Source organism: Garra rufa, chromosome 5 (genome assembly GCF_049309525.1).
Source record: "Garra rufa chromosome 5, GarRuf1.0, whole genome shotgun sequence".
Classification (NCBI taxonomy): Eukaryota; Metazoa; Chordata; class Actinopteri; order Cypriniformes; family Cyprinidae; genus Garra; species Garra rufa.
In genome coordinates, this window is record NC_133365.1 from 52,799,832 (window position 1) to 52,818,674 (window position 18,843).

The window sequence follows — 18,843 nt, forward strand, 5'->3', positions numbered from 1 at the left end:
CAATTATCAAAAATAAATAATCGTTTTCGTAATAATTACGTTCTCATCCCATGGCGGAAAAAAAAAAAACAGCGACCTGAACAGCACCTGCATTAAATCTAGTTTTAGGCAAAATTATTTATTTTTTATGTAACACAAGCGATCAAACCAATATACTAGAGCTGATTAATCTTTAAAGAATAGAGCTTCAAACACCTACTCGATCTCATTTGTAAATGACAACGATTCCCCATGTCTATTAAACCTTTGACAAAGTCTTACCGGAACATTCAAATCTGTATTGCACTGCCACTGACACAGAGAGCAGTCATCATGTTTATGTGAAAAAACAGCTTCACAAACAGTCTTTACATATACAGTCATTCATATTATCACAGCAATTAAAGATCACAGTTTGGATATAAACATTGATGTCTACGGTAGAGATCAAAATAGAGCACGTCTTTTCAAAGTAATTGGCGCTTCAAGTAACGTTTGTGTCGATTGCATTGTTTCGCCACTAGATGGAAACAACTGTTAAAATATGTATTTGTCATTGAATAGAGATTGATTCAAAAACGCAGATTCATCCAGTAATGTTTTTGTGAGCAAGTCATTTATTTATTCAAACCACTTTTTTATCAATTTAGTATTATAAATTGGTATTAGATATATTATTTTTTAAATACAAATATTATGTATTAAATGATTAAAAATAATAATTAATTTAAATGAATTAAACACTTTTAAATATACTGCAGCAATTTATATTTTGTCTCACATTATTTCGCTTAGTTTAGAATTGCGAGGAAAACGTGATCTCTGTTTGATCTCCAAAAAAACTAAAACTAAACTATATAAAAACTAAATAGAAATGTGTTCACAAAATTGAAACTAAATTAAAACTAACAAAATTGTTAATGAAACTAATAAAAACTAAACTAAATTTTATTGAAAATCTGAAAACTGTATCAAAATAAAACAAATTTAAAAAAGCTAAACTAAATTAACCTTGGGCGGTATGACGGTATATTTCGTTACCGCGGAATGAAATGTGTACCGTAAAATAATTTTTTATTCCGTGTATACCGCGAAATGTAAATAAGTGGGCGTGGCCAACTCACGTGCAGCACGCGTGAGGTTGAGACCGGTCAAACCATCGAATGCAAGACTGAAGAATACGCTGGGAGGTTGCAAAAACATAGAAAAGGAGAAACGAACAGACGAGGAGGGCTCAAAATAAAATCCTGAGCAGGAGGAGGAACTCGTCATTAAAAGAGGTGCAACATCTGTTGTGTGGACTTGGTTCGGTTTTGCAAAATCTGACAACGAGCAGAAAAAGGTGTCATGCTAATGTACTAACTACAGTAGCAGCGGTAGCACAAGCAATCTGTTTCACCACCTTAAAATAAAACACCCACAAGTTTTATGTTTGTTTTATTTTTCAATGTTTATTTGATATTTTGTCTGACAAAATATTTTACATTTGCTTCATATTTTCAACAATAAGTGATCACTTTCAATATTTATATTTATTTTCCTGTTACTTACTTGAGATATATTTTATATCTGTGAGATGTTACTTGAGAAAAGTTTACAATAATAAGTTCTGTCCACATCAAGCTGTGAAATGTGACATACAGTGGAATTGTCGTTCATGTAAAGTCATATGTGACCCTGGACCACAAAACCAGTCTTAAGTCGCTGGGGTATATTTGTAGCAATAGCCAAAAATACATTGCATGGGTCAAAATTTTTGATTTTTCTTTTATGCCAAAAATCATTAAGAAATTAAGTAAAGTTCATGTTCCATGAAGATTTTTTGTAAAATTCCTACTGTAAACATATCAAAATGTAATTTTTGATTTGTAATATGCATTGTTAAGAACCTAATTTGGACAACTTTAAAGGTGATTTTCTCAGTCTTTTTGATTTTTTTGCATCCTCAGATTTCTGATTTCAAATAGATGTATCTCAGCCAAATATTGTCCTATCCTAACAAACCATACATCAATAGAAAGCTTATTTATTGAGCTTTCATATGATGTATAAATCTCAGTTTTGTCAAATTTAACCTTATGACTGGTTTTGTGGTCCAGGGTCACATATTTTGTTTACTATATTTTTAGTAAGGTTAAAAATAAAATACAAAATAATCAAATAAGATCAAGTCCTTTTCTTGTCTTAAATATTTAAGCTTATTTATTATATAAAGCCCTTTTGTACATTTTCTGGAATAACAACCTATATAAAAAATTATATCGTGAAAGATATCGTTACCGTGAAATAAAATTTCTCATACCGTGAAATAAAATTTTGGTCATACCGCCCAGCCCTAATTTCAGGTCTGTCTTTAAGATCAGACTCACCTCAGGTTTGCCGTGAGCATCTGCTTCTGATCCCTCGAGTGGCGTGACAAACCCACAAACAGGGTTCTTCCTTTTCTCCACATCTAAAGCAATTTAACACCATATTTAATTATTTGAAGTTCATTATGCATTTTTTTGATCATTAGGCCAGCGGTAGGAAAGACAGAGGAGTATCATGGTACCATCACTGTACAGACAGAACACAAAATGTGTCAAGTGATATGTATTTATATAACGCTTTTTACAATATACATTTTTACTTTTACATGAGAAATGAAGTACACTGTGTAAGAGAATAGAAATGAGATCAGGAGACTCACATTGAATGAACCAGGCCCTCCAAATGCCATTGTTCAGTCGGATTTTATCCCTCCACAACAACCTCAAACCTTTGAAAGACTTCCACTTTGGAGACACAATCTTCCCACTGAGGAGAAACACAAACATTACTTCATTAAATCACAACATTAGATTTTATGTGCATAGTATATATGTGACCCTGGACCACAAAAACAGTCATAAGGGTAATTTTTTCCGAATAAATAAGCTTTTCATTGATGTATGGTTTGTTAGGATAGGACAATATTTGGCCGAGATACAACTATTTGAAAATCTGGAATCTGAGGGTGCAAAAAAAAAACACAAAATATTGAGAAAATCACCAAAAGTTGTTTAAATGAAGTTCTTAGCAATACATATTACTAATCAAAAATTAAGTTCTGATATATTTACAGTAGGAATTTACAAAATATCTTCAAGGAACATGATCTTTGCTTAATATGCTAATGATATTTAACGAAATTAATTAAGCAAGGCCACATTAAATAGATTGAAAGTGACAGTAAAGACATTTATGTTACAAAAGATTTACATTTCAAATTTATGTTGTTTTCAAACTTTGTATTCATAAAAGAAATCCTGAAAAAAAGTTTCTACCAAAATATTAAGCAGCAAAAACTATTTTACACATTGATAATTCTAAGAAATATTTTAAATAATTGAGCACCAACAATAATTGATCATGTCTAAGCAGCAAATCAGCATATTAGAATGAATTCTGAAGGATCATGTAACACTGAGGACACTGATTTTCAGCGTTTAAAATTGATTTAAAATTTAAATGTATTTATTTATTTTTACTCACAGAAATAAATTACATACAAATTACAAACAATTGACAATTAGACAATAATATTTCACAATATTGTAGTTTCTACTGTATTTTATCAAATGTGATCCTGGACCACAAAACCAGTCATAAGGGTAATTTTAACTGAATAAATAAGCTTCCCATTGATGTTAGGACAATATTTTGCAGAGATACAACTATTAGAAAATCTGGAATCTGAGGGTGCAAAAATAAATAAATACTGAGAAAATCACTTTTAAAGTTGTCCAAATGAAATTCTTAATTAAGTTGATATATGTATGGTATGAAATATACAAAATATCTTCAAGGAACATGATCTTTACTTAATATCCTAATGATGTCTGGCATAAAAGAAAAAACAATAATTTTGACTCGTACACTGTATTGTTGGCTATTGCTACCTAAGACTGGTTTTGTTGTCTAGGGTCACATATAAACAGCTTAAATGAACTGAAATGTGCAATAATCTTTGTTTGAGACTAAGACACAAGGGTTGAGACACAATGGTGAAATCTTCCCTCTTCACCCTGCTGGCTCTGTATAAACATGATTTTCTCCATCCAGCAGGCACTTTGAACTGTGCTTGCAGTCGGAATAATTTCATCAGTCTAATGCAGTGACACAGCTGCCCATCTGCACATACTCTGATGGCACTTTACACCATTTACTGATGGCTCTAGTGCACTTAACCTTTAAAAACAAGAGACAAGTGAACTAAGAGTGCTGCGCTCACTCAGTTGCTAAGAGTCCAGTGAAAATGATTGCTAAAATGTTGGATATGGCTTTGAATGACAGCAAACCCTGACAAATAAACAACACTGATAGGGCGTCATCGAACTGAAAACATAAAATAAAAAGTCTTTTCCTCTGTCCTGTTTACGCCACTTCTAGGATACACCTAAGTGCAGGGGTAGATTAAAACAAGTGGGTGAAAGCAGTAAAATATTTTCTTCCAGAGGTTTTTTGTCAGCCAAACACCTCTGAGGTTTTAATATTAATATGTAAAATATATAATAATTTTATAACATTTTCACAGTTCTATGATGCTGGTTAATTGTTAAATGAAATGCAGATTTAGAAATTGAATTTTTTTTTTCTTTACATTTAAAATTTTAATTTAAATATATTTCCTTAGTGTTTTAATTTTTAAATTCTTTATTCGTTTTGATTTGACATTTTTATGAATTGATAAATTAAATTAAACTCCCTGCAGTTTCTTTACAAACCAAAACTACTTGGAAGAATATTTGTAAAATATTGCAGAATAAGTCATGAAATGAAATGCAGAAGAACAAATCAAATATTTGATCTTTTTTAGTATGATTTGATTTATTTATATTCATTTTTACAATTTAATTCTAATTAAACTGCCTTTTTAAAATCTTTACTATTTTAAATTGTAAATTTGTATTATTTAATTAATCTCCCTGCTGTTCCCTCACAAGCTCCTACACTAGTTTGGGAAACCATGATTCACATTAAAAATACTTAAATTTTATATTTTAATAATTCAACAACACATTCACATGTTCATGTGTCTATGATGCTGGTTAATAATCATGTACATTAAAGAACTAATTTTTTTGTTTTGTTTTGTTTTTTAATGTTTTTATTATTTTTTTTACTAAATCTTTACTGAATTTTTATGATTTAATTAATCTTATTAAACTCCCTGCAGTTGCCTCTCAACCCCCTAAACTAGTTTGGGAAACCATGCTTTGCATTATTGCGATATATTTCCAATAATGCAGTATACAGTAAATATTGCAATACTTGCAATATTTTCATTAAAATTTCAATAATGCATTTTAATGACATGACAAGCAGGTAAACAAATAAAATATTACATTTTTTTAGTAAAGTGTTTGATTTTGATTGTTTTTAATTTGCATATAATTTTTCCTTTTCATTTGACATTAAATTAATTTAAAATTAAATGAATTAAATAAACTTAAAACTAAACCATTTTATGAAACCATGTTTTATATTAAAAATAATTTAAATATATTATTTCAATATAATATTATATATAGTATTTCATAATATTATATATAATATATATAAATATTTTAATAATTTAACAACATAATAATCACATGACAAACAGGTAAACTGATAAAATATTTCATCTGTTTAACTAATTTAGTTGTTTTACTTTTTTAAAATAACTATAATTTTATTTTTTAGAAAATTCTGCTTGACAAAAAAACAAAAACAAAGAGAACTAGAGTTTATACCATTTCTGAAGGAAATTTGAGAGGCGCATATGCAAAACTCTAGGGTGGTTGCATTGTTTTATATTTAGGGTTAAAGGTTTGTTCAAATGTAATCAGTATAGGGATGCTTACCATAACAACTACCACTAATGATACCAAAGAACACTCAATAGTGTTTTTATGGCACGATATCTCTCACCGTCCAATAACAACTGTCATTATATGTGGCGATACGAGCAGCTGTTTTTGATAGCCTTTCTATGCTGACATGATTCCTCGTCTCAGCTGACGTCAGGTGATTGGTGTGCCATAAATTACTACTCCTGAAGCGCAGCCAAAGTCATACTGTGGTTGCATCACAATATATTTCCAACAGCTAGTGCGTAGAAATTTTCCCGGCTCTTTTGACAAGGTTTGTCTGGTGTTATTATTGGGATATGAAAACAGCAAAGTATATGAAATGTTTAAGTAAATGCAACACTGTAAACCTTAAAGTCTTAAAGTGTAGGGCATTTAACACAGATAGACTCAAAACATTTAATGGCCCAAAATACTTACAAACAATAAAGGTTTAAAGCAGAATTATGTAAAGGAATGTCCCAATATAGTAATTAAAACATTCAAGCGTGTTACAGCTGGCTCGTAATAATATACAGTTGAAGTCAAACGTTTACATACAGAATGTTAATTATTTTAGCAAAATAAGAGGGATCATACTAAATGCATGTTATTTTTTATTTAGTACTGACCTACTGACATAAAATATAGTCCACAAGAGAAAATAATAGTTCAAGTTTACATACACTTGACTCCTAATACTGTGTTGTTACCTGAATGATCCACAGCTGTGTTTTTTGTTTAGTGATAATTGTTCATGAGTCCCTTATTTGTGTCTGTTTCTCAGAGAAATCCTTCAGGTCCCACAAATTCTTTGTTTTTTCAGCATTTTTGTGTATTTGAACCCTTTTCAACAATGACTGGATGATTTTGAGATTCATCTTTTCACACTGAGGACAACAGAAGGTTCAAACACTCACTGATGCTCCAGAAGGAAAAACTGTGCATTAGGCCAGGGGGTGAAAACTTTTTGAATTTGAAGATCATGGTAAATTTAACTTATTTTGTCTTCTGGGGAACATGTAAGTATCTTCTGTAGCTTCTGAAGGGACGTACTAAATGAAAAAAAAAAAAAAAAAAAAAAAAAAAAGATATTTAGGCAAAATAAGAAAAATGTACACATCCTCATTCCATTCAAAAGTTTTCACCCCCTGTCTCTTAATGCATAGTTTTTTTTTCTTCTGGAGCATCAGTGAGTGTTTGAACCTTCTTTAATAGTTGCATATGAGTCCCTCAGTTGTCCTCAGTGTGAAAAGATGCATCTCAAAATCATGCAGTCATAGTTGGAAAGGGTTCAAATACACAAAAACAATGAAAAACCAAATCATTTGTGGGACCTGAAGGATTTTTCTGAAGAACAGCAGGCAGTTGAACTGTTCAGAACAAACAAGGGAATCATAAACAAAACCTTGTGTAAACCTCAAATGGGGCCATTTTTATAAATTGAACTATTATATTTTCTGGTGGACTATATGTAAACGTATTTTATGTGAACTATCTTATTCAGGTCATTACTACATAAAAAAATTAACATGCATTTTGTATGATCCTTCTTATTTTGGTAAAATAACTAGGGTGTATGTAAACTTTTGAGACAGCTAAAAAAAATAAAGTTCTGTCTAATATTGTGGGTTAATCTGTGTATGTTTTGGAGAAAGTGGTATGGGTTCCTCCCGTTACTCTGTAACTCTCACCTCATTTGTCTTCCAACTCCTATCAAAGTCCAAATTTTTTTTCAACCCAGTCAAGGATTTCACAGCTGTTTCGAAAGACTGAATTTAGTACATTTCCTGAGTTCAGTCTCTCGCACACCCACTTTCCACTGCTGTGACATTTCATTAATTTTATTTTATTAATAACATTTCTATTAACTTGCATTAAAAAAAAAAAAATTGAATAAAAGACTTCAATGCTTAAAAAGCTTAAAATTTTTGATTGACTAATTTCTTATAATAACATTTTATAATTCTTTTTACTGAGCCAAATGCAACAGGTCTGCAAAAATAAAACAGAATGATGCAAAAAGTGTAAATTTGTTCAAATGTATCCATACTCTACCTGTTTTATACAACAATAAAACACTTCCATAAGGTGAAACTTTACTCAAAATATAAGTTATGCAATGTTGTAATTTATCTGTAACTTTAAAGTAATTTATGCATTGCAGCGAGGTAAACTGAAGTTAAATTGTAACTGTTTTATATCAGTATACACACTGTTATGAAATGAATTGCATTTAAATAAAAGTATGCACTTTAACAGTTGTATACTTGTGTAAACATTTCAGTGAGGTATACACTGAACTTGTTGAATTGAAGTGGAATTGTAAATTATCTGTAGTTTAATTTTTATAAAAAAAATTGCATTGTAATGAGGTTAATTTCACTTAATGTAAACATTTCACTGAGGTATACATTCAAATGCAGTATTTTTTTCTGTAACAATTTCTATTATTGTACAATTGAGGTCAAATGCACCAATGAGGTCAAATGTAAGTTAAATAGTAAATTATATGTAGTTAAACAATATAAACTATGTGTATTTTTATAACAAAATAAACACTGTGATGTGTTGAATTTTGTTAATATTTTGTATGTAACAGTAAGTATATTATTATACAACAATTAAACAACAGATACATTACAACCTTAATTTGCTTTTACCTCACTACTATTAAACAAATTCAACTGTAAACTTGAATTACAGTGTAATGAAATAAATGTAATAAAATTAAAATAAAGACATTATGTGAAATATAAATATTGTCTTTATCTAGATTTATTTAAAATTTGATATTTCTTTTAATATTAATAGGCTAGATTTAATATTTAGCACAAGACAAAAATAATTAAAATTAATTAATATATAATTAAAATTATTTTTCATGCAAACAAAAGGTAATATTTTAGAACTAAGGTACTGATACATAATAATGTATCTAACAAAAAGTAAATTAATTAAACGTAATAAAATGAAAATAAAGACACATTATGTCTTGATCTATGTTTATTTTAATTTAGATATTTCTTTTAAAATCAATAGGCTATATTTTATATTTATCACAAAGACTAAAACAATTAAAATAATTAAATATAATTAAAATTATTTTTCGATATTTCGATTTTTTTTTAATTAAAAGGCTATATATTATATTTATCACAAATACAAAAATAATTAAAATAATTAAATTAAAATATAATTAAATATTTAATTATATTAAAATATAAAATATTAAAATATAAAATTATATTTAATTATATTAAAAAATAAAAATATAAAAATACAAAATTATATTTAATTATATTAAAATATTAAAATATAAAATTATATTTAATTATATTAAAAAATAAAAATATAAAAATACAAAATTATATTTAATTATATTAAAATATTAAAATATAAAATTATATTTAATTATATTAAAATATAATTAAAATTATTTTTCATGCAAACAACAGGTAACATTTTAGAACTAAAGTACTGATTCAGAACAATGTGTCTAACAAAAGGTAAAATTACTACATTTAATAAAATGAAAATGTAGACATTCTGTGAAATATAAATATTGTCTTTATATTTATTTTAATTTCGATATTTCTTTTCAAATGAATAGGCTATATTTTATATTTATCACAAAGACAAAAATAATAAAAAATAATTTAAATATAATTAAAATTATGTTTCATGTAAACCAAAGGTAACATTTTATAACTAAGGTACTGGTTCGTAATAATGTGTTAAATTTAATAAAATAAAAATAAAGACATTCTATGAAATGTAAATATTATCTTGATCTATATTTATTTTAATTTCAATATATAACAATATAAACACTGTAATGTGGTGAATTTTGTTACTTAACAGAGGATAAGTAACATATTTTGTATGTAACAGTATGTAACTTATATTATTAATATTATAAAACAATTAAACAACAGATACATTACAACCTTAATTTGCTTTTACCTCATTACAATTAAAAAAAATTCAACTGTAAACTTAAATTACAGTGAGGTAAATTTGACTTAAATAGTAAATTATATATATTTTAACGGTTTTAGAGTTATGTAAACATTGCACCGAGGTTTAAGTTCAGTGAGGTAAAATTATGCTAGCTGCTAGTTTTACAGTTGTGTAAACACTGCCGTGAGGAGTATTTTAACTATTTTATAATAAAGTAAACATTAGCATGAGGTGAATCTTTACTTTATAGTTCAGCAGACGTTAAAGTAAAGTAAATCTGAGGTAAATGATAGGTTTGTTTTACCTGTACGCCAGTGTCATGCATTCAAACAGGCGCGTGAGAGTAGGATCAATGCTTAGCCGTCTGGAGCTCAACGGACCGAAACTGTAGGTCTGGCAATCCGGTTTATTAACGCTGTCAAAATCTGAATTATAAAGAGCTGCGGATCTCCTCCTGACTGAGTCGCTGTGCGGCGAAGACACCATGAAATGTCCGCTGTGGATCACCTGAGTCCGCCGGACTGATCCGGATCCCGCTCCGGCGTCCACACTTGGCAAGTGGTCATCCGGATCCGAATCGGACTCTGAATCCGGTACGATTTGACTGGGCTCTGCGGTTTCTGAGTACTCTGCCTTTGCCATTGCTGCTGGTCTAGTCCTATCACACCGGTCAAATGCAGTTCACTATGAAAAACGCCTGAGGAGGCGCGCTGTAGGCTCTACTCCACTGCATACTTAGTACGCAGCGCCCAGGTCAAAGATCAAGCGTGATAAAATGATCAAAACTCACTGATTAAAACGCTGCATTGAGCTGTTTCAGACTCTGGCAGCCTGAGGCCGTCGTAACTCGAGCACAATTATGTAAGAGTTGATCTCTGTCCCAGCTATTGATGTGCTCTGCATATTGCTATTATTAGATGACATTACTAGTAGGAGTCTTTCTGATCAGTAAATATGTTCTAGTCATTTTTAAATATGTCCTAGTATTTTTGAATATACATGTTTTTGTACATATCTAGTAAATGGATCTGTAAATTGTTATGTTTGTATAAAAAAAATTAGAAATAATTATGATTTATACTTTGTATCAATTTTTTTTATAATTAAAATTGTTTTCATGCAAATCTTTTCAGAAGGTACTAATTCGAAATGTATGTATATATATATGTATATGTATATATATCAGAAAGACAAAAATAATTCAAATGAATTAAAATATAATTAAAATTATTTTTCATGCACACAAAAGGTAACATTTTAGATTCGGAATAATGTGTCCAACAAAAGGTAAAATAATTATATTTTATACAATGAAAATAAAGATATGTTATGTGAAATATAAATATATTATCTTGATTTATATTAATTTTAATTGTAATATTTATTTTAAAATGAATAGGCTATATACGGTGTGTGTGTGTGTGTGTGTGTGTGTGTGTGTGTATGTATATATATATATCAGAAAGACAAAAATAATTAAAATTAATTAAAATATAATAAAAAAAATTTGCATTCAAACAAAAGGTAACATTTTAAATGGTACTGATTTGGAATGTGTCTAACAAAAGGTAAAATAATTACATTTAATAAAATTAAAATAAAGATATATTATCTGAAATATAAATATTGTTTTGATCTATATTTATTTATTACGATATTTATTTTAAAATTATTAGGTTATATTTTGCATTCATCACCAAGACAAAAGAATAATTAAAATATAATTAAAATTATTTTTCATGCAAACAAAAGGTAATATTTTAGATTCGGAATAATGTGTCCAACAAAAGGTAAAATAATTATATTTTATACAATGAAAATAAAGATATGTTATGTGAAATATAAATATATTATCTTGATTTATATTAATTTTAATTGTAATATTTATTTTAAAATGAATAGGCTATATACGGTGTGTGTGTGTGTGTGTGTGTGTGTGTGTGTGTGTGTGTGTGTGTGTGTGTGTGTGTGTGTGTGTGTGTGTGTTTTATATATATATATATATATATATATATATATATATATATATATGTATGTACAGTATATAGCCTATTCGTTTCAGAATAAATATTACAATTAAAATTAATATAAATCAAGATAATAATATATATATATATATATATATATGTGTGTGTGTGTGTGTGTGTGTGTGTATATAAAATAAATAATTATAATAAAGGTAAAATAATTACATTTAATAAAATTAAAATAAAGATATATTATCTGAAATATTAATATTGTTTTGATCTATATTTATTTATTACGATATTTATTTTAAAATTATTAGGTTATATTTTGCATTTATCACCAAGACAAAAAAATAATTAAAATATAATTAAAATTATTTTTCATGCAAACAAAAGGTAATATTTTAGAACTAAGGTACTGATTCGGAACAATGTGTTTCACAAAAGGTAAAACAATTAATTTTAATAAAATGAAAATAAAGACAAATTATGTCAAATATAAATATTGTCTTGATCTATATTTATTTTAATTTCGATATTTATTTTAAATTAATAGGCTATATTTTTTACAAAGGCAAAAATAATTAAAATTAATTAAAATATAATTAAATTGATTTTTTATGCAAACAAATTGTAACATTTTAGAACTAAGGCACTGATTTGAAATAATCTGTTTAACAAAAGGTAAAATAATTCAATTTAATAAAATGAAAATAAAGACATATTATGTGAAATATAAATATTGTCTTGCTTTATATTTCTTTCATTCAGATATTTATTTTAAAATTATTAGGCTAGATGTAATATTAATTACAAAGACAAAAAATAATTTTAATTGAATTAATTAAAATTTATTTAAAAAAAATCATTCAAACAAGGTAAAATTTTAGAATTAAAGTATTGATTCAGAATAATGTGTTTCACAAAAGGTAAAATAATTAAATCTAATAAAATGAAAATAAAGACATTATGTGAAATATAAATATTGTCTTTATTTATATTTAAAAAATCAATAGGCTATATTTTATAATTATCACAAAGACAAAATAATTAAAATGAATTGAAATATAATTAAAATTCTTTTTCATTCAAACAAGGTAACATTTTAGAACTAAGGTACTAATTCAGAATAATGTGTTTCACAAAAGGTAAAATAATTGAATTTAATAAAATGAAAAAAAATTATGTGAAATATAAATATTATCTTGAATTATATTTATTTTAATTTATATAGTTCTTTTAAAATTATTAGTTTATATTTTATATTTATCACAAAGACAAAAAAATACAATTAATTAAAATATAATTTAAAAGGTAGCATGTGTTTTGAATGTGTTTTACAAAAGGTAAAATAATTCATTTCAATAAAATGAAAATAAAGACATTATATCAAATATAAATATTGTCTAGATCTATATTTATTTAAATTTCGATATTTATTTAAAAATTAATAGGCTACATGTTGTATTTATCACAAAGACAAAATCGTAACAATCTTAATTAAAAAATAAATAAAGGAAATTAAGTTAAAAAAATTAGTCTAAAATATACAACAATAAAATAATGATAATAATATTAAATGTGACTAAATAAGTTTTATAGACTCGCTCGGAGAGTTTATGGACTACAAATCCCATGCGCGTTGAAACAACGTCCGGGTATGTGTGACGTAAGCGGAAGGTTAAAAGCCGCTGATTGGCGACCAGCTGCTGGTTTTATTTTCTTGTTTTCAGTGTTTGAGCTCTACTTGAAGTATAACTTTTAGTTTAGGTGAACTATGGACGCGGTACAAAGACACAGGTCCATGTACAAAGGCACGACTCCACCATGGAAAGAAACATACCGGAAGGTAAGTGTCGTGTTTACTTGCTTCTTTGCTAGAGAATCTCATAAAAGTTGTTAACAGTCCAGGTTATATATGTTTATTAGACATTGTTTTGATGCCATTTCCACTTTTACTTACTTATTCCTGTTACTCCTTTATTCCGTCTGAGAATAAGTGATAACTTTTTTCCTCATGGCAATAAAAAAATGTATATTTCCAAGTCTCTCAGAACCTTGTCTATGCCAACCAAAACACTTCCCCAGACCACCAAGTTCTGATGTGGATAAATATGTGCCATAAAAGAGAAAATGGTTCAAATAAACCCAGTGAAACTAAATAATGTGGACTGTAAATGATCATTTTGCATGGTTGATTTCTTATTTTAATTTCTACGTTCTATACATCTATTCAATTTAATATAATTTCCATGCAAAGTACAGGTTTTGGACACAAGGAGTTGGTTTTGTCACATCATTATATTCCACTTTTAATTTCACCACAGGAACGACCAGCAGTGTGTTTTGAGAGACTTAGGGACACTAAAGTGATCATATAATGGTGTGATGTGTGTCCCCAGCGCTGTGTGGAGCGGTTGAAGAACAGCCGGTTGAGGTTACTGGAGAAGTTCAGACATATGGGAGAGGATTCGGGTGGATCGAAACACTCGCTGCTCGTGCAGGAGGTGATGGAGGAGGAATGGAGCGCGTTACAGTCGTCCAACCAGAGTCTCCCATCGCTCTGGAACGAAAACGGCATCAGAGATGTGTGTATTGACCAATGTTTTGTAAAAGCTTTCAGACATGAAAATCCTCATGTCATTCCATCAGCTTTATACAGGAGAAAAAGACAGTGATCAAGGGGTTGTAAACTCCAAAAGGACTTAAAAGCATTATATGCATGTGTCCTTAGGATATTTATATTGCTATAAATAATTTATTTATTTAAATTATATATGTATATACACGCGCTACCAGTCAAAAGGTTTTGAACAGTAGGGTTTTTAAAGAAGTCTCTTCCGGTCACCAAGTTTGCATTTATTTGGTCCAAAATGGAGCAAAAACAGTAAAGTTTATATATTTTTATCACATAATATAATATAATATATTAATAATATTCTTGTGATCAAAGCTGAATTTTCAGCATCATTACTCTAATCTTCAATGTCACATGGTCCTTCAGAAATCATTGTATCATTATCAATATTTAAAATAGTCAAGTACAATTTTTTTCAGGATTCTTTGATGAATAGAAAGATCCAAAGATTAGCATTAATCTACTGTAACATTATACACTAGAGCATTCAAAAGCTTGAAATCATTATTTTATTTATTTTATTTTATTTAGCAAGGATCCTTTAAATTGATCAAAAGAAATTGATGGTAGGCATTTATAATGTTACAAAGTAGTTCTGTTTTAGATAAATGTTTTTGATCTTTCTATTCATCAAAGAAACCTGAAGAAAATTCTACTCCGCTGTTTTAAGCATAATAATAATAATAATAATAATAATAATAATAATAAATGTCTTTTTAGCAGCAAATCAGACTATTAGAAAAATTTCTGAAGGATCATGTGACTAGAGTATCGATGCTAAAAATTCAGCTTTGAAATAACAAATTAAATTTTAAAAGGTATTCAAATAGAAAAGTTATATTAAATGTTACAAATATTTCTGAGTTTTACTGTTTTTGATGTACTTTTGATTAAAAAAAAAAGGTTTGTTGAGCAGAACATTAAAAAAAATAAAAAACCTTACTGTTAGAAACATTTAAGTGGTAGTGTATAACACTGTATGGGAGTTACATAACATATCAAGTTAAGCTTGATTAATGTCAGAGACATGCTGTTTTCATAATGTTTATACAATACATTTACAGTTATGTACATCTTCGTCAACCCCAGTTTAATTATTCACTGAAAATATTTCTCATCTGCTCTCAAATCTCATTTTTGCCATTCAAACTTGGCCCAAGATGTATCTGTTGAGAGCTACAGTGGACATAACAGTGACTAAATAAATAAAGACAGTGCCATTTGTGGATGAATGTGTGTGTTTTCACTCCTCAGGTGTACACCGCACTGCAGGAGTTTGATGAACTTTCAGCATTTGAGGAAATTCAGCAGGAGCTCATAGCACAAGGTTACATCAGCATGCTCTTTTTCTCTCCGTATATCAGGTCACAACTTGGAAATGTCAGAAAATGTACAATTTGTGCTAATGAATGCTGAAATTGCATTGGTAAGAAGTGTTAAATGTTAATATTTGGGATTCAATTTGAGTGTGTTTCTCCTCCTTTAGAGCTGTTGATTCTGGAGGAATATAATAACAGCATGCGGTACGAAGAGAAGTATATAGACTCAGTGTTGGACGGAATGGAGACGTCCGGACAGATCATATGCCCCGTATGCCACGCGTAAGTGCTTGCCGTAAACAATCCCCTGCTAAACCAGTCCTTCTTAATAATGTATATAATGTATTTCTCTGTATCTGCAGGAACAATCTGACGGTCAACAGTCATTTCACATCGTGCGCATGTGGCCTTTACGTTAACACAGTTGTAAGTAGTCGCACAGCACCTTACTCAGTAAAGCTGGTTATTGTCACTTACCTCACAATTCTGACTTTTTTCTGTCAGAATTTTGAGATTAAAAAGTTGCAATTACTCAGAAACGGGCTTCCATAGGTCAGCAGTCACTGCTGTGCATTTATATATATTTATATATTATATATTTTTATTTATTTATTTTTTATTTTTATTTTATTTATTTATTTTTTATTTTTTTATTTTATATATATTTTTTTTAATTATTATTATTATTATTATTATTTTTATTTTTTTATTTTTTTTTGAATTTCTGTATTTTTTTATAATCAAGAAAGCATGTCTAATCAGCTGAGCTGATGAGACTGACAGTTTTTACAATTTATAGGGATTTATGAAAAGTTATACTGTGTGCTAAATTGTTCTCGATTTATGATTTAAACTGCATTAAGACGAGACACTGCAGGTGAATGGTGGAAAAATGTAACTAATAGTTATCACTGTACTTACCCAGTTGGTTCATTTACTTTGATAATTGCAAACATTTTTTGTATTACATGTTTTCTAGAATGTTAGGTTTAAATATGCAAAAGAGCCAGTAATTAATGAAATGTGCGCTAATTTGCAAATACAAAAATCTAAACACCGGATCAAGTCCGTTTTAAGATTGTTACATTCTTCTGACATATTACAGAGGAGTTTTTACAGTGGGGATTTTGGGAATCTCATTTCATCACAGCATAATTCAGAAAGAACAGACAGGAAACACTTTTTATTCCCCCCCCCCCCCCCCAAAAAAAAAGTTGTATAAAATCAAGCTATATGAACAAATCCCTCTGTAAAAACCTTCAGGATATAGACAGAATTAAAATGTAAAGTTTGGTGTGTGTAAGTGCTACTGAAGTTTTACAGTATGTATTATAAGTGAAATCTATTGACACAACTGTTTTTTGGATGTTTTCTTAACACTAGTCTGAAAAAACACTGAAAAACCGAAAAGCCCAATATCTCAAACTTGATAGGCATGTGGAAAAAAAGAGCAAGGCATAAAACATTAATAATTTAATTCATCTTTAAAAAATATAATCCAATTAAAAAAAAAAAAAGTAGTACAAATTTGAGTTTGTTTGCCCATGGTTAGGGGTGTATGTCTATATCAGTTTTATTGGGATTTTATTTTTATTTTATCTTCAAAAATTTATTTTTATTATTAAACTAATAACCCCGAGCATAGCCTGAGTCATTTCACTTAAACAGTTTACTTTGATTTATTTTTTGAGCATTTCCTCCCGTGTCTCCACAGGGTAGGAACGTTACATCTGAGGTTTTGCAGAATCTACTAGAACAACGCGTCACGGAGCACATGGAGGATTGTCTTCACAATCCAACCTTCTCTATGGCCTTCAACACTGACGGATCACCAAACCTCATGATCAGCTGCAAGGTGTTCATATGGTTTACATTCATGTTTGCTTTCTTATCGTAATTAAATTCATTTGAACTCTTTAGATCGACCTGAAAGCTGTTGTTCATGCATGTTTTTGTTGTTTGCAGGTGTGTGACTATCTGTCTGTCGTCCTGTGAGCTGTTCATCCACACGCCAGAGAGTCTGATGGATGTTTTAAATGTTGTGAATATATTATTTCTGTGAAATAAAGAATTATTTTTAACTTTCAATTCACCAGTCATAATGTAAAGGCACAGAAGTGCAAATTAAACTCTTGATGTGTCTAATCTTCAATCTGCTATTGAGTGCATGAGTTTTAAATGCTCACAGCCGTGCATTTATCCATAAGCTGTTATAGCCGAAATCTCACAAAGCTTGTCACTTTTGTCCATGTCATTTTACCTCGAAATCAGAAATAAAAGCATATTTAAGCAATAGCATGATTTTTGGTGTTTTAATGTAAATCTTGCAGGTAACCACTTCTAATTCTCAATAATATTGTTTTCAAGTAATATGAAAGTGTTTTGTGGTGATATTTCTTGATGCTGATTAATATATTCATTTTTTTTTTCAAAACCAGTCTTAAGTAGCATGGGTATATTTGTAGCATTAGCTAAAATACACTGTATGTTTCACAATTTTTTTTTTTATGCTAAAAATCATTAGGATATTAAGTAAAGGTCATATTCTACTAAGATATTTTGTAAATTTCCTACCGTAAATATCAAAACTTAATTTCTGTTTAGTAATATGCATTGCTAAGAACTTTATTTGGTCAAATATTTTTTTTTTTTTTTTTGCATCCTCAAATTGCAGATTTTCTAATAGTTGCACCTCAGTCAAATATTGTCCTATCAAACCATAAATCAATGGAAATCTTATTCAGCTTTCAGATAATATATAATCTAAATTTTTCTTTAAAAGTGACTGATTTTGTGGTCCAGGGTCACATTTTACTTTTATTACACTAATCATTTTATGGAAATGCTAGCCAATACATAGAGCCTCATTTGATTTGTTTGGGTGAACCAAAAGGGTTTTGATCCTCTTCCACATACAAAAAAATAAAAGTTTATTAAAAATTACTTTCTCATTTTTTAATGGATCCAAGTCCAAGTGTATGGTAAATTGTGTTATATCTGCAACCATTGAAAAATACCGTTTTCAAATCATTTTTCAATCAAACTGTTTCATGCCAAATTAAAGACTGGAATGCATAATGGAGAATCATTTTTTCCCTTTTAGCAACATAATTATGGTAATAAAA

General features: G+C 28.7%; 2 protein-coding genes across 2 annotated transcripts in view; one reads left to right on the top strand and one right to left on the bottom strand.

The window, feature by feature from the left end:
* The window catches only part of LOC141334912 (carbohydrate-responsive element-binding protein-like), a 31,360-nt gene extending 20,751 nt beyond the window's left edge, over positions 1-10,609 (bottom strand). The window contains exons 1-3 of the mRNA XM_073840138.1: positions 10,099-10,609; positions 2,669-2,775; positions 2,349-2,431 (exon numbers count right to left, since the gene is read on the bottom strand). Of these exons, the coding sequence (XP_073696239.1) occupies positions 2,349-2,431; positions 2,669-2,775; positions 10,099-10,436 (528 nt within the window). The 5' untranslated portion in view covers positions 10,437-10,609. The remainder of the gene's footprint in view (positions 1-2,348; positions 2,432-2,668; positions 2,776-10,098) is intronic.
* Positions 10,610-13,440: 2,831 nt separating this feature from the next.
* On the top strand, positions 13,441-18,013 carry LOC141335584 (RPA-interacting protein A-like). Its single transcript, XM_073841091.1, has 7 exons — positions 13,441-13,610; positions 14,164-14,349; positions 15,654-15,726; positions 15,886-16,000; positions 16,081-16,144; positions 17,433-17,573; positions 17,684-18,013. The coding sequence occupies exons 1-7, from the start codon at positions 13,539-13,541 to the stop codon at positions 17,711-17,713; spliced, it is 681 nt and encodes a 226-aa protein (XP_073697192.1). The 5' UTR covers positions 13,441-13,538; the 3' UTR covers positions 17,714-18,013.
* The last annotated feature ends 830 nt before the right edge of the window (positions 18,014-18,843 follow it).

Bases quoted from the DNA above. Each gene is read 5' to 3' on its own strand.
- LOC141335584 (XM_073841091.1), top strand. From the start codon at position 13,539: ATGGACGCGGTACAAAGACACAGGTCCATGTACAAAGGCACGACTCCA. The intron at 13,611-14,163 runs GTAAGTGTCGTG...GTGTGTCCCCAG, and splicing joins GGAAAGAAACATACCGGAAG to CGCTGTGTGGAGCGGTTGAA. The intron at 16,001-16,080 runs GTAAGTGCTTGC...CTGTATCTGCAG, and splicing joins ATATGCCCCGTATGCCACGC to GAACAATCTGACGGTCAACA.